The sequence below is a fragment of the Perognathus longimembris genome, chromosome 7, assembly GCF_023159225.1.
Source record: "Perognathus longimembris pacificus isolate PPM17 chromosome 7, ASM2315922v1, whole genome shotgun sequence".
Lineage (NCBI taxonomy): Eukaryota > Metazoa > Chordata > Mammalia > Rodentia > Heteromyidae > Perognathus > Perognathus longimembris.
Window position 1 is genome coordinate 11,481,233 of NC_063167.1, and position 13,886 is coordinate 11,495,118.

At 54.4% G+C, this 13,886-nt stretch overlaps 1 protein-coding gene across 3 annotated transcripts in view; it reads right to left on the reverse strand.

Annotated features, from left to right (window-relative positions):
• Positions 1-13,886, reverse strand: part of Capzb (capping actin protein of muscle Z-line subunit beta) — a 110,160-nt gene that overhangs the window by 13,647 nt on the left and 82,627 nt on the right. For all 3 annotated transcript variants that reach the window (XM_048350369.1, XM_048350370.1, XM_048350368.1), the window contains exon 4: positions 13,192-13,305. In XM_048350369.1, coding sequence (XP_048206326.1) covers positions 13,192-13,305 — 114 coding nt within the window. The remainder of the gene's footprint in view (positions 1-13,191; positions 13,306-13,886) is intronic.

Below are 13,886 nucleotides of genomic sequence, written 5' to 3' on the forward strand. Positions count from 1 at the left end.
AACGAGGAAAGCATGGGCTCCGCTCAGGTGGCACAGGGCTAAAATCGAGTGCGACCATGCAGACAAATGGCCACCCTGGGAGTCTCCCAACAGGACGACACAGGGACAGCCTCGTGAAGACCACAGACAAGGCAGCTTGGACAGGGTTAGACTGTGCAGTGGGTGGCCTCAGAAAGCTCTGGACATGAGGGGTGGGTGGAATGACCAATCAACAGTGGGTAGGGTGGACTGGGAATGTGGCCTAGTGGTAGAGTGCTTGCCTCGCATGCGTGAAGCCCTGGGTTCCATTCCTCAGTACCATACAAACAGAACAAACCAGAAGTGGTGCTGTGGTTCAAGTGGCCCTGAACAAAAGAAGCTGAGGGACAGCACCCAGGCCCTGAGTCCAAGCCCCAGGACTGGCAAACAAACAAAAAACAGTGGGTAGGGGGACCAGGATCAGAGCACTGGGGTCTCTGCTTTGCTGGTGTCCACAGAGTGAACTCTGTCACTGAGTGGCATCGGTTCCACAAGCAGCACTGGCAGCTTCCGGCAGGCAGATGGACTCTACTGGGGAATCTGTCTGCTGAGATGGAAAGATGGGGCCAGACGGGGCCACTGCCTGTTACTAACAGTATAATGATTATAAATAGGCAGAGACAGGCATCTTGGCACTCAGGGATACCTTTGCACCAGGTGAGCCAGGAGCAAAAGGCAAGTATCTCAGATGGGGCTGATTGCCAGCACAGTCGATTCCAATCAAGCACCTGGTTGAGCTCAGTCTCTAATACCTGTAAGATCTTTGAATCAGCTTGTGGCCTGAGGTGTCAGTGATTCTCTTCCCAGAGACCTAGGTTGTTTCTCTCTGAAAAGAACTCGTCCTGTTGAATCATGTTACAATTACGTATACAGTCTACGCCTGGAACTCTTCAACCACAGGACTTTGGGGGTTGGAGAAAAAAGGGGACATATACCTTACACTCACAGTGACCTGCTTCACAAAAGGAGGAAGGAAGGAAAATATTCTGTGCAGTGCCTGAAGCCGCGGCATGTCTGGAGACTCTGGATGGAAACTTGTTTTGGGAATCTGAGCTGTAACTATGACCAATCCATTCCCCGATCCCAGTCAACACCAGGCTGCAGAGCGGGAAGATGGGCCTGGAGCAAGCCTTGGAAGCTGGCAGGCTCCTCTGGGGTCAGAGGCTGGATTCCAAGTTTGCATACAAAGGCGTCCAACAGGTAGTGAGTGAGTCCCATGATATTACCTCCACACAAGAAAGAGCCAGGCTGGGAATGTGGCTTAGTGCATGCCCAGCATGCATGAAGCCCTAGGTTCGATTCCTCAGTACAACATAAACAGAAAAAGCTGGAAGCGGTGCTGTGGCTCAACTGGTACAGTGTTAGCACAAGTGCTTGGGAACAAGCCCCATGACCAAGCAAACACAAAAGAAAGAGGCAGCCAGTGCCAGTGGCTCACACCTGTCATCCCAGCGCCTCAGGAGCCTGAGATCTGAGGATTGTGGTTCAGCCCAAGCAGGGAAATCCTTGAGACTCTTATCTCCAATTAATCACCAGAAAACCAGAAGTGGCCCTGTGGCTCGAAGTCGTAGAGCACTAGCTTTGAGCAAAAGAGCTCAGGGACAGTACCTAGGCCCTGAGTTCAAGCCCCATGACCAAACAACCAAAGAGACGAAGACGAAGTAGAAGAAGGGGGGCCAGGCCAGACCCGCTAAGGGAATGGCTTTTCCAGGGCTGGCCAGGAAACCAGCTCTGCATTTCCTGGGTTCCCTCAGACATGGCCTTTTGACCACTACCTGGAGGGGCCACCGTCATGAACTGGGCTTGAGTGAGGAGGCTCTGGTTCCTGAGCTCTGGCCTGTGACACCTGCCATGCTGACACAGCCACAGACCCAGATGTATGGGGAAGCCCCGTGGGTGCTGGATGGGGCTTTTCTCTTATAGCTGGCTTTATTAAATAAAGACTAGGCATATTAACTTGATACCAACATAGTGTCAAAGACCAGGGAGGGTCAGATAAGGCCCAAGGTAGAACCTGAGTGCCACAAGGGGGTTCAGAACATCAAGTCTGCCACACCTCTGCGCTCACACTTATAGTGAGTGACAGCAGGTCCTTACATGCCTCAAGGCAAACATCTCTGTGTGGAATAATTCAAAATAGTTCTCTCTGGACCTGAGCCTCTTCCTTCTGCTTTCTAGAGCCACACAGAACAAGAACGTAATGCCCCTCCCTCAGACGGTCCACAGTCCTTTCTGCACTGAAGGTGGCCTGCTTAACCTCCGTCCTCCCATCCTTCCGTCATTCCTCATAACACCGCGTCAAGTCCCCATGCTTTATGCTTTGTGATCTGAAACACCCTCCAGGTCCTTCAAAAGTGGAACAGGAACTCCCCCCGCCCCTGGTCCCACGTCCCCCAGCCTCCTGGAGACTCGGTGTGGCGGAAGCTGTTTCGGAGCAAGGAATGGGGACACAGGGTCCCCTCAGTTCCCCAAGCCACAGTGTTCACACGGCACACACGCCTGGCATCGCCTCAAATGACACAAGCTTTCTCACATGCAACCCAGGACTCCTCTCTCACATCTCACACAGCACCTGGTGGACCGCCCCCTCTGTCATCTTCCACTCCAATGTGTTACTTATCTTTCTCGCAGACGTGGCTCTACCACTGCCGCTTGTCTATCCAGGCCACCCCTTCCTGGAGGTCTTTTCGCCTGGGAACGTATGGGAAAGCAGGAGACCACACAAAGCGTCGCCGAGTTCCGGGTTATGTGAACCAGCACTCTGCACCCCAGAACTCCTCTGCTATCCACAGAAAGAGCGCAGTGCCCATGGCAAAGGCTCCATGGAAAAGACAGAGGCACCGGCTGATGGAGCTGCAGTCTGCCGCTGCTACTACGCGGGGACCAAGACAAGAACACCACAGCCTGACTGCAGTCAAGATGGGCTGGGCTGTCTGAGTGAGGGAAGAAAAGAACGGACAAGGGGCTGGGGATTTGGCCTAGTGGCAAGAGTGTTTGCCTCGTGTACATGAGGACCTGGGTTCGATTCCCCAGCACCACCTATACAGAAAACGGCCAGAAGTGGCGCTGTGGCTCAAGTGGCAGAGTGCTAGCCTTGAGCAAGAAGAAGCCAGGGACAGTGCTCAGACCCCTGAGTCCAAGCCCCAGGACTGGCAAAAAAAAAAAAAAAAAAGAACGGACAAGGCACGCTCCCGAAATGCCAGCTGAGGGGTCCAGACTAAAACTGTCAGTGCAATGGAAACAGCAAAACCCTCCTGCACCTGGCACCATGCTAGTAATGCTGGAGGAGTCGTAAGGGTTTGAGGTTTGCCCTCCTCCCGTGTCCTTCTGTACACACACAACTGTTCTGCTTCTCAGATCTCACTCAACAGCAGCAAGATGCAAGTCTGACCGTCATGAGGGACACTTCTGCACTGGCACTGGCACAAGGCAGGGGCAATGAGCTAGTACCCAACCAAGGAGACTGCAGTGCAGAGGCAGCATCTGGGCTCTGGCCTAGGACAACACCTTTGTCTCTTCTTCAGCCTCTACCAGCAGCAGTTTGTTTTTGAGCGAGCAGGTGGTTCCCACAGGTGGGAACAATTCCATTGCACTTTGGGAAAGAGGAAAACTTCCATTTTGCTTGGAGAGGCATCTTAAAGCCAGCATTCCTTTTGCACTCACTGGCTCCAAACTAACCAATGCTGGGAAGCCAGTGGCTGAGCAGGGGTGGGTGGGGGGATATGTGTGTGCACATGCGTGTGCGACTGTGTGTGTGCATGCATGTGCGCGCTGCCCCCAGGGACAACTTCTGCAGAGAGAAGTCAGCAGAGGCTTCTTTCTTCCCCTGGTTTTGTCAGCTCTGCTCAAAGGTGCAGGTACCCAGTAAGCTCCCAGCCAGGAAGAAGACAGAGGAAGTAGGACCAGGAGCTGGCCTCGCTGCCTGCTGGCTGGTATGAGGTGGTTTTGCCGTGTGCTGGGGGGCAGATGACGGCCTTGATGTGTTCTGAACTTCCCAGGAGGTAACCCATCAGAAATACGAGACGCTGCTTGCTGGGTGGGAGCAGTGGCCTGTCTCTGAGAACTAGACTTGGCTTCACACAAAATGGAGAAAGAGCAACAACACTTGGCACTAAGCTGGCCACGTCCACATGGCACGCCCAGCCGGCCGGCCTGCCTGTCTGGGTGTGGAGTCCAGCGCTTTCTCACCGTGGTTTACAGCCTGTGTCCCAGAGTCTGCCCACAGATGGGACAGGTATTGTGGGAATTCCTTCTGGCACACACAGGTGCAGAGCTCCCCTGAACAAACACACCAGTTGGCTGGCATAGGCGTGTGCAACTTTAATGCAAGTTGTGCCTAGAGGTGCACATCTGGATGGCAGCAGCTCTCTGCAGCGTCTCCTCACAGGCTTTTATTGTAAAGGGAAAGAAGAGGCCTTTCTGGAGACGACAGTGCGGCAGGAGGGGCTGCCAGCCAGCTCTAGGCTGGGCTCAAGGCTCTGAAGCCTCTGTAGGTAGCACTGTGGTGACTGTTCCCTGTGGACTGCGTGGGGAAATGCTGCCAGCCCCAAGGAGCCCACCTTGCGAATGCGTCAACAGTGAAGACTTCCGGGGCTCCAAAGCCGTCACTATCAGCCAGAGCTGTCATTGTGCACAACCCATTTGGGGCTGAGGGCTTTGCATACGTGTCACAGTTAAGCAAACTGTAGGCCAAAAAAGGGAATGTACCCAGGTCACAGAGCTGAGGTATGGGGAGCTGGGTCCACGCTCTGGCCCCACACCAGGTGGCCAGAGGTTGTGTGGCCTCGTGAGGCATCCCAGCCGTGGTGAGCGGAGTGTGGGATGGGTTCAGGCTGTAAGTTCAGTCCAAGCAGGGAACTCTGCCCTGCACCCCATCCAACACCGTCTGAGCAGGCAGCATGTGTAACTGCAGAGCCCTGAGTGTGCCTGAGTGACACACACTGTGTGTGTGTATCCCTGAGGCTCCCCTGGGTGAATCATGTGCACAGTGAACTGGTTTTCTACCCACTCCTGTTTTCCTCTTAACTTTCCCTTAGCAGATGAGAGTAGGCAGCACAAGTCAAGACAACCAATCAGCAGTCCTGGAGGGGAGTCAGAGGCAAGCCTCCTAAGGGCCCCAGGGAGCTGATGCACGCGTTGCGAGGGAGGGGCGGGCCTGACCCCTCCCCAGGAGGTGGCTTCAGTTAAAATCATAGAATGACAACCACAGACTGGAGGCGTGACTCAAGTAGCAGTACCTCCCAGTTCAATCCCGACCAGTACCGACGGAAGAAAAACTCTAACTGCAGTGAGTCCCACTGGCCACTTCCAGCACCCTCACGGGCGGGCCAGGTGTGGCAAGCAGAACTCCACTGCAGGCAGGGGGTGCCCTGAAGCTCCCCGAATTCGTGAAGACACACACAGTACCTATGCCATGCCCAATGGTCCCTCCAGATCTGGAACCTTCTAGCACATTCCTCATGGCTTCAAACTCACTCTGCTGCTCCCTGCTTCCCCTTCCTGACTCCCCACCCCAAAGTCCGAGGGTTGTTGTTCCTGGAAGTGGAAAGTACCTGGCACGTGAACTGTAGACCTTGTCGGGCTTTGAACCAGCCAGCCTGGTCCTCCCTTCCCTGGCCTCTGCTCCAACCTCCAATGTTCAGAGCCACACCCAAGCCCGGGCGCCCCAGCCTACGTCCTGCTCACATCCCCCTCATGGACGACAGCCTGGAGCTCCCTCGCCTGATGGACCAGGCCCTGCTCTCCCCCCTGCTCAGGGCACTGCCTGGCTGCCGCCCTTCCAGGTCTGAGGCTGAGGCTGCACTAGAAGGAGTCACAGGACTTGGAAGAGCAGAGCGGACCAGCTGAGGGAGAAAGCAGAAGAGGGCGAAGGAGCCTGGGGAGAAGGCGTGAAGGATGCAGGCACAAGCTGAGTCACAGGGGACACAATTCCCCAGCAATGAGCTGGATGACCCAGGGAAGAGCTGCTTAGAGACCTGGGGCTCAGGGCGTGACTTACTGCAGCATGCACTGGAACCTCAGACTCCTACCACGAAAGCAGGGAGCCCGCACAAACCACAGTATCTGGGTACTGTGAGCTCCTCTTATCAGTGGAAAGACTGGGGTGAGGCTCGCCTCACTAGCAGGCCTTCTGATGAGGCTCAAGGCAGACCCACTATCTGCCCCTCTCCCCTCCCAGCTGCTCCATGGCTGGGGCCGCTGCTCTTCCCTACCCCAGTGCCTGCTCTGTATATATCTTCCCGTATATACTAGATGGGGCAGGCATTCGTCCATTTGTTCGTGGCCTAGTATGTGCTCCTCAGCCCTGTTAAGACAGGAGCCTCATGAAGTAGGAGCAGGGCTGGGTCTCACTTCATCATGGCTGCACCCATTTGTGCCACGTTCCTGGGAAGTGCTCGGTATGACCCGTGGTCTCTCTCCCGATGCAGCAGGGACCAGGTGTCAGTGCCTGCCCGAGTCCTCGCTTTCCGTTTTCTCCATGTCTCCCTGTGGGTGGTGGCTGAACGGTAAGACCCAAGGCACAGCCTTCCAGAAAGGCCAATGACAACAGCCTGATACCCCACCAAGGCCAGGGCACCCCATCATCATCACAGGAACAGAGAAGGCATCCAGCACTGGGTGGTAATGTGGCCTGAGCAGCCTGGGGCCTTGTGTGGCTGTGAGGAGCCAGGGTGGCTGGGGCCCTCTGTGTGGATGAGGAGGCGGGCTCATGGCTGGGGCATCAGGAGAGCATGCTGGGAGCCCTCTGTGTGGATGAGGAAGCGGGCTCATGGCCGGGGCATCAGGAGAGCATGCTGGGAACCCTCCAGGTGGACAAGGAGGCGGGCTCAGGGAAGCTGGCTTGCACAGAGGAGTTACTCGGTGGGTAAGGGCAGTATAGGCAAGCCCAATTTGCTTCTGAAGCCAAGGTTCTCCCCTTTCTGCAGCCTGGCCTCATCCAGGTGGGCGCTGGAAACTCCTGCTGGAGGTCCCCACGCCTCTGGCCCAGCAAGCCCGCTTGAAATCTCAGCAACTCCCCATACTCTACAAGGTTTCTTCAGACAGGAGCAATGGACACTCAGGGCTCATGTGCAGAGGAAGAGGCCATCCCCAGGAGCCCAGAGTCCTGGGGCACGGAACATATAGTTCCAGGAACCCAAGAAACAAGGGGACAAATGACAGATGGGTGGTTGCCCTGTCCTTCCTGGGTCAGGGTTGCTCACATGTCATCAGTCCCATTGGACTGACAGTAGAAAGGGAAGAAACAGTCAAGCCTCTAAATTGGCTGCCAATTAGGGACGGGGTAGAGGAAGGGGAAGGCCCATCTATCCAGCACCCTGGGTCACTCCCGTAGAGGCCCGTGGGCTTTGGGGACAGCCATGGGGAGCCTGGCTGGCCTTGTTTCACTAGGCAAACTTGTTCCAGACAAGCAGAGTTGATTAGAAAAGCTAATTAAAGCTTTTGAAGATTATCTCAGACCCCAAACAAGGAAGAACACAAAACTCTGTTCCTCCCCTCCTCCCACCCCCCCAGACCCTGGCCTTCATTAAGTTTTGATTTCAATCAATTGCTCACCCACTAAAATTAACTTATAAGGCCAATAAATTGCAACCGCATGTTTGGAATATTATCTGCTCCAAGTCAAGAGCCGGGGATCGCAGAGTGCAGGCAAGATGTCTGGCGCAGATGGGAGCAATCGTCTGTGGGAGAGACTGGTGCTGCCCCTCCTTCTAGCGGAGGGCTAGAACATCTGGTCTTGGGTAGAACAGAACCCAGGCCGACAGGCTAAGCAGGACCCAGCCTGAGGGCTGGAGCTGGACAGGCTCCTGTTTTCTCTGGGAACCTGGCAGGTCAGGCTGCTGACCCCGGAGCCCCCCGCAGCCTTCTGTGGCTTACCCCTACTATGAGCAAGCTGTATTCCTGGCAGCTGTATTGACAATGCCACCTCCAGACCTTACCCCAGAAGATGGACCACTCAGGTCAAGGAATGAGGTTCTGGGACGCTAAGCTGGACAGGGCTCAGGCTAAAGCCAAGTTTCACCCTGCCAGGAAAGAGGGCAGAGAGAGCCAAGTGCCAGCTGTCCCCGAGGGCGCTACCTTTCCCGACTCTCCACCTTAGTTCTAGCTCTGCACAGAGCTGGATGCAGCGATCATGGGCAGAAACCTTGGGCACTGGGAGAGGGATGAGGACCAAGGTGGTGGGTGATGGCCTGCTGTGGTGATGGGCTCTTGCAGTCCCAACACACAGCAAAGGGCGCCCACCATCACCTGGGCATTCTTACCAAGTGACTGCCAGCAACAGCTACTTGGCACTTCATCCCCTGGGGAAGACCACTGCTGGGCTCCTTTCTGCACAGGATGGCAAAGAGGGTCACCAGTAAGCGGTCCAGCAGGAGAGCCAGGAGGAGTGGGGAAGCCAGGAACCACGTGAGTGGGGGACACGGCTCCACTTGCTAGGCCTGACTTGCCTCCTATGGGGCAGGAGCTACACTACCAACTGCTGGCCCTTGAGTCTGGGGTTGAGAAATGCTGTGCACAGGCTGGGGTGGGGTGCCACTTCCCACGGGAGTTCCAAGCCAGAGGGCCTGTGCGTCAGCCACTCCGACCAGACTGGCTCCATGTGTGGGTGATTAACTCCAGCCCCTGCAAAGTCAAAGCCTTTGCAGGCGCAGGATCAAAGCCGGGCCCTCGGGACGATAGAATCAAGTTTTCCCCCAGGATCTCACCAGGGGGCTCTTTTTCTTTCATGACAGAGAAGGCTCTGGGGAGAATGTCTCTGGAAGGGCCAACTGTGGCTTGGGTCACATTTCAGCTCTGTTCCTCCGCTTATCTTTAAAAAGCTCAAGGACTAAGGACGAGGCCACAGGGCTCGCAGCAGGCACACGGGGAAGTCAGCGGGGCCTCGCTCACGCCTTGCACACCTGCGCTGCCAGTGCTTCCCCCTCTTGTTCCCTGGTGTGTGTGTGGGGGGGTGGTGTGTGTGTATGTGGGTGTGAGTGAAATCTATGAGCAAATCCAGAGTGGCCTTCCCACTAGAAAGGGAGGCTTGGTTCACAAATACGATTCTCTAACAAAGTTCTCAGCAGCCTAGCATCCCCCAAGAGAGGGCTGACACCCCCAATGTGGCTGGAGTCTGGCAGTTTGAGGTATCTGATGGGTGAGTAGTCAAGATATTCGAGCATACGCCAACCAGCCTTAGTTCTACAATTCACCAGAATATGAGGCTTCTGCAACAACGAGCACCATGCGAAGTCTGAGCTGGGTCCCACGGGACGTGGGGGCGCTCCACACGTGCCCGACTCACTTCCCCTGGGCACAGTGGCACCCACTGTGTTCTGGAGGGAGTGACTTTTCAGCCATCCTTCCTTCCTAGCGGGGATGGGTCTGCCTGAGGACGCAAACAACTCTCACCAGGACTGGAATGGGAGCCACCTCGTGCCCCTTGCGTGGCAGCCTGGCAGGCTTGAGGTGGCGTTGGGCAGGATCAACTTCCTCATCGCAGGGACCTCTACCGGAGCCTGTTGGCCAGCATGAAAGGAAGACAGAGCTCCATGGCTCTGTCCACAGGGTGACAATAAATGATCTTTCCATGGGCACGGGTCAGTGGTGGGGAGGGTACAAATGTCAAAGAGAGAGAGAGGTATAGCTCTTCCACCCTAGTGAACTATCTAGAAAACTCAGTGTCACACCATTAATGGTCAGTGATACTCAAGGACCAAGGCCTCCTAGACACAAAAGGCCTGTATTCCAACACTAGGGGGAAAAGAGATCAGGATCTACCACCCCACTTTCGGGATGTTAGCATGCCACGGACACCCCAGGGTGCTCTGAAAATGGGACATTCTGGAGGGGAGTGGTGTACTGACAGGTGAGAGTAAGAAAAAGATGAAGGAAGGCAGGTGCTGTGGCTCATGCATTTCAACCCAGCTACTCCATTTGCTGATATGGGGGGGGGGGGGAATGAGGGTCTGAGGCTAGCTCAGCCCCCACTTCTTCCCCTCCAGGAAGCTAGATGTAGTGGCAGGCACCTGTCAGCCCAGCTAGGCAGGAAGCATAAATATGAGGAATTCAGTGTAGGCCAGCCCAAGCAAAAAAAATGAGACTAGTAAGCCACCTTGTTTGTGAAAGAAATAACAAAAGCATTCCAGGTGCCAGTGGCTCATGCCTGGAATCCTAGTTACTCAGGAGGCTGAGATCTCAGGACTGCAATTCAAAGCCAGCCTGGGCAGGAAAGTTTGCGAGACTCTTATCTCCACTAAATTACAAAATAAGTCTGGAAGTAGAGTTGTGGCTCAAGTGGTAGAGCACTGGCCTGGGCACAAAAAGCTGAGGGACGCGCCCGGCCCTGAGTTGAAGCCCCAGGACCAGCACAAAACCAAACCAAAACCAAAGTAGAAAGAACTGAGGGCAAGGCTTGTCATTCAAGTGGTAGCGCGCCTAATAAGCACAAGTCCTGGAGTTCATTTCCCCATCTTCCTAGAAACACAAAGCAGACTGGTTTTCATCACGTTTAGCCCAGAGTGGCGAAGCTGATCCCACGTGGGCCAGTTGGGGAGAGCTCCTCACAGAGGACAGGGCAGGGCCACGCCACTGGAGGTCTCAGGCTGAGCTGCCCACCTGGGGCCCCTCCCTGAGCCTCCGCCTCCCCATCTGTGTGGTGGGCAGCTCCCGCTTAGCTGACAGCTACATGTAAGAGCTTAGGGAATGTTGTTTTGAGCTCTCAATGTGGGAAGGACAAGATGGGGGGGGGGGACACGACCCCAAGGGGAGTAGAAATCAAACACAAAGACCAGCTCGTCCCACGCCTGGCTCTAAATGCACTGTAAGACAACATGTCGAGGTCACTTCGTTAAGGAAACAATACAAATGTGTTCAGTCTATAAAAATCAGAACCCAACCCTTCACTAAATCTAAACATGCAGCCCACCTGAAACACACACACTAAAAGCACTCAACGTAGCCTCCGAAGAGAACAAGGGAGTGAGGCGGCCGCCTCGCTTCTCTGGCTCAGGAGAGGCCCACGTGGCCCCATTCGTGTGGAAGCCCAGCACACACGGGCAGAGGGGGCTTTTCCCTCCCACTCCCCACTTAACTGGATCTTGCCCCGTGGAAGCTCTGTGATAGCACCCACCCGGCTCACGGGAGGCCCACAAATGCCTGCTCATTTGTCCTGGACCCTAGCGTGGGGGAAGGATGTGGCTCCACCACCTCCTGGCCTGTGCATCTGAAGTCACTTCGCCTTTCTCATCTGTCCACTCACTTGTTTGGGGGGGGGGGGGTTGGTAAGGACCACGGTAAGACTGAACGCGACTGAGCAGACCGTGGGCCGGTAACTATGACTACCATTGTTATCTTACTATCAGCATTACTACTGCAATATGAAACTAATTCCACTTGGGACATTCTTGAATAGCTGGTTTATTTGTGGCTGTATTTGTATTAATAAACGAGTGAAGAACTACTTTTTGTGCGAATGGGGACGGAGCTATGAGGCAAAACTGAAGAGCTAGAACTCTTACACAGACCTGAATCCTAGCTCTCTGACTCCATGCTTGTGGTCCTGTGTGAGTCACTGCCCTCGTGGTGCCTGTGTCATCTGGAAGGGACAAGCTGTCTCCCCACAGTTTTTGAGAGGATCAGTTAAGGACACCCGCCACGTGGCAAGGGACCAGGACAAGGCTGGGTTACTCGGGAGTCATGAGGGGCTGCTGAAATGCTCCAAGCCACTTAAAACTCTGGTTTCTCTTGGGCTCTGTTGGTGTGTCACACTGAGGAGAGTCTTTTCCTTCCCAAGACATTTGTAAGTGAGACAAGTCATAGTAAACTGCTGTGAGCTAGGCAGAAGACCAGTCTACCCAGTGGAGATAGAAACCTCTTTTCTGACCACCAGTTACTTCAGTTGCTATTTCTAGGATTTCTATTTTCCTGCCTATAAACTACACTAGGGGTAGGCAAACTATGACTGAGGGCCAAATCCCAAGGCTGGACAGACAGGGTCTCCTGCTTTTGCCCAGCTGAACCTTGGACTACAATCCTCTAACCTTCATCTCCTAAGTAGCTGGGATTATAAGCATGAACACTACCATACTTGGTCCCAGAGTTTAACTGGTTGGTTTTTTTTTTTGGTGCTACTCCTGGGGCTTGTTTGTACTCAGGGTCTGGGTACAGTCCCTGAATTTTTCTTTTGTTCCAGGCTAGTGCTCTACCAGTTAAACCACAGCTCCACTTCTGGCTTTTTTAGTGCTTAACTGGAGGTAAGAGTCTCATGGACTTTCACACCAGGGCTGGCTTAGAACCGTGATCCTCAGATCTCAGCCTCCTAAGTAGCAAGGATTACAGGCGTGAGCCCCCGGTGCCTCGATGAGTTTAATGTTTTAAAAAGTTATATAGAAAAAAAGAAAAACAAAGACTAGCCTGAGGCCTGCAAGGCTTTTCTAACTGTCTGCTGTCCCCAGTTCTAGATGGTGGAAGCCACAGAGAATTAGTACCACATAGTTTAAACTTGCTACGTTTTCAGTACAGAACTTAATTTAAGATGAAATTCTGTTAAGAAAATGTTTCAGAGGACATCTCTGGAGCCTTCCCTTGAGATAGTGCTTAGTTAGGTGAATGCGCTTTCTCGGATATGGTGGTAGGAGGCAGAAAAGCATCTAGCAGATGTGTGAACACTTTCTTCTGGCAGGAGTTGGTACCCTGCCCCAGTCAGCTGAGGATTCAGAGGCGCTGATTTGGAGAAGGCTGCTTCATCTCACTGCAAAGACCAACCTAGCTTGACCTGTCAGCTAAGCCACCAGTAGGGGCCTGAGCACCAGTCAGTCAGCTATGAGGCACAGTAAAAACCCAGAGATCAAGAAGAGACAGATGGGCATTCAAGTCCTGGGTCTGCCTTTGGCCTTAACCTTTCTGCGCCTCAGTGTCTCCATCTGGAAAACAGGGACTTGAGTAGCTATGGCATTTGGGAGGAAGTGAGACAATCTTCCTCACAGTGGCTATCCTGGCAGTACCTGCTATGGTCATGGGCCGGGACACGGGGAAATCTGTCTTGTTCTAGGACCACACGGTCGGTGGCTAACCAATCAAGGAACCAGTGGCCCACATCCTGTCACGGGCAGCTCAGATTTAGTCATGGAGGCAGCCACGGGGTCAAAGGACGCAAACCCACAGGCTCTGTGGGGCATGAGGCGAGCAACTCACAGGTCTCGGTACTGGTCAAAGGCATTGTTGGCTTCCACCTCCAGCTTTCTCAGCCGAGCAGACGGCATGGCCCCGTCTTCCAAAGGAGGGTCATACTTGTTACTCCACGGTGACCTGCAGGGAGAACGGGGGAAGAAGCCCATGAATCACTCAGGAAGAAGCGGCTTGTGAGTGGTGAATCTGGGCTCCAGTTGTGCGGGGTTTCAGAGGCTAAGCCACTACCTGCAGCCACTTTTGAGCCCCTGCCCTGCTTACCAGCTAAGTGATACAGACAGAACCTTCGTGAGGAGCCTCACTTCCCCGTACAGAGAGTGAGGCACCAGGTGCTGCCCACAGCAGGTGAGAAACATGACAAGGTGGACACCCACCGCCTAAGCTGTGGCCTGGCCAACAGTGAGAGACCCAGAGCTGCTGGGTCTGTGCTCAGCCCTCCCTCTCCCTCTGCAAATCCTTGCCCCTCCTCCACAAATGCGGGTGATGGCCAGGGCCGCCTCCTCCCACTCCAGAAGGGAATTCACATCTCACATGCGGGCCTGCGGACTGGACTGTGGGAGGACCGCTACTTGGAAGGCTGAGGCAGGAGGATTGCCTGAGCCCAAGAGCTGGAGGCCAGCTTGGGCAACATCGTGAAATCCACTAAAAAAATAAATAAATCGAGCCGGGTGCCGGTGGCTCAGGCCTGTAATTGTAGCAAC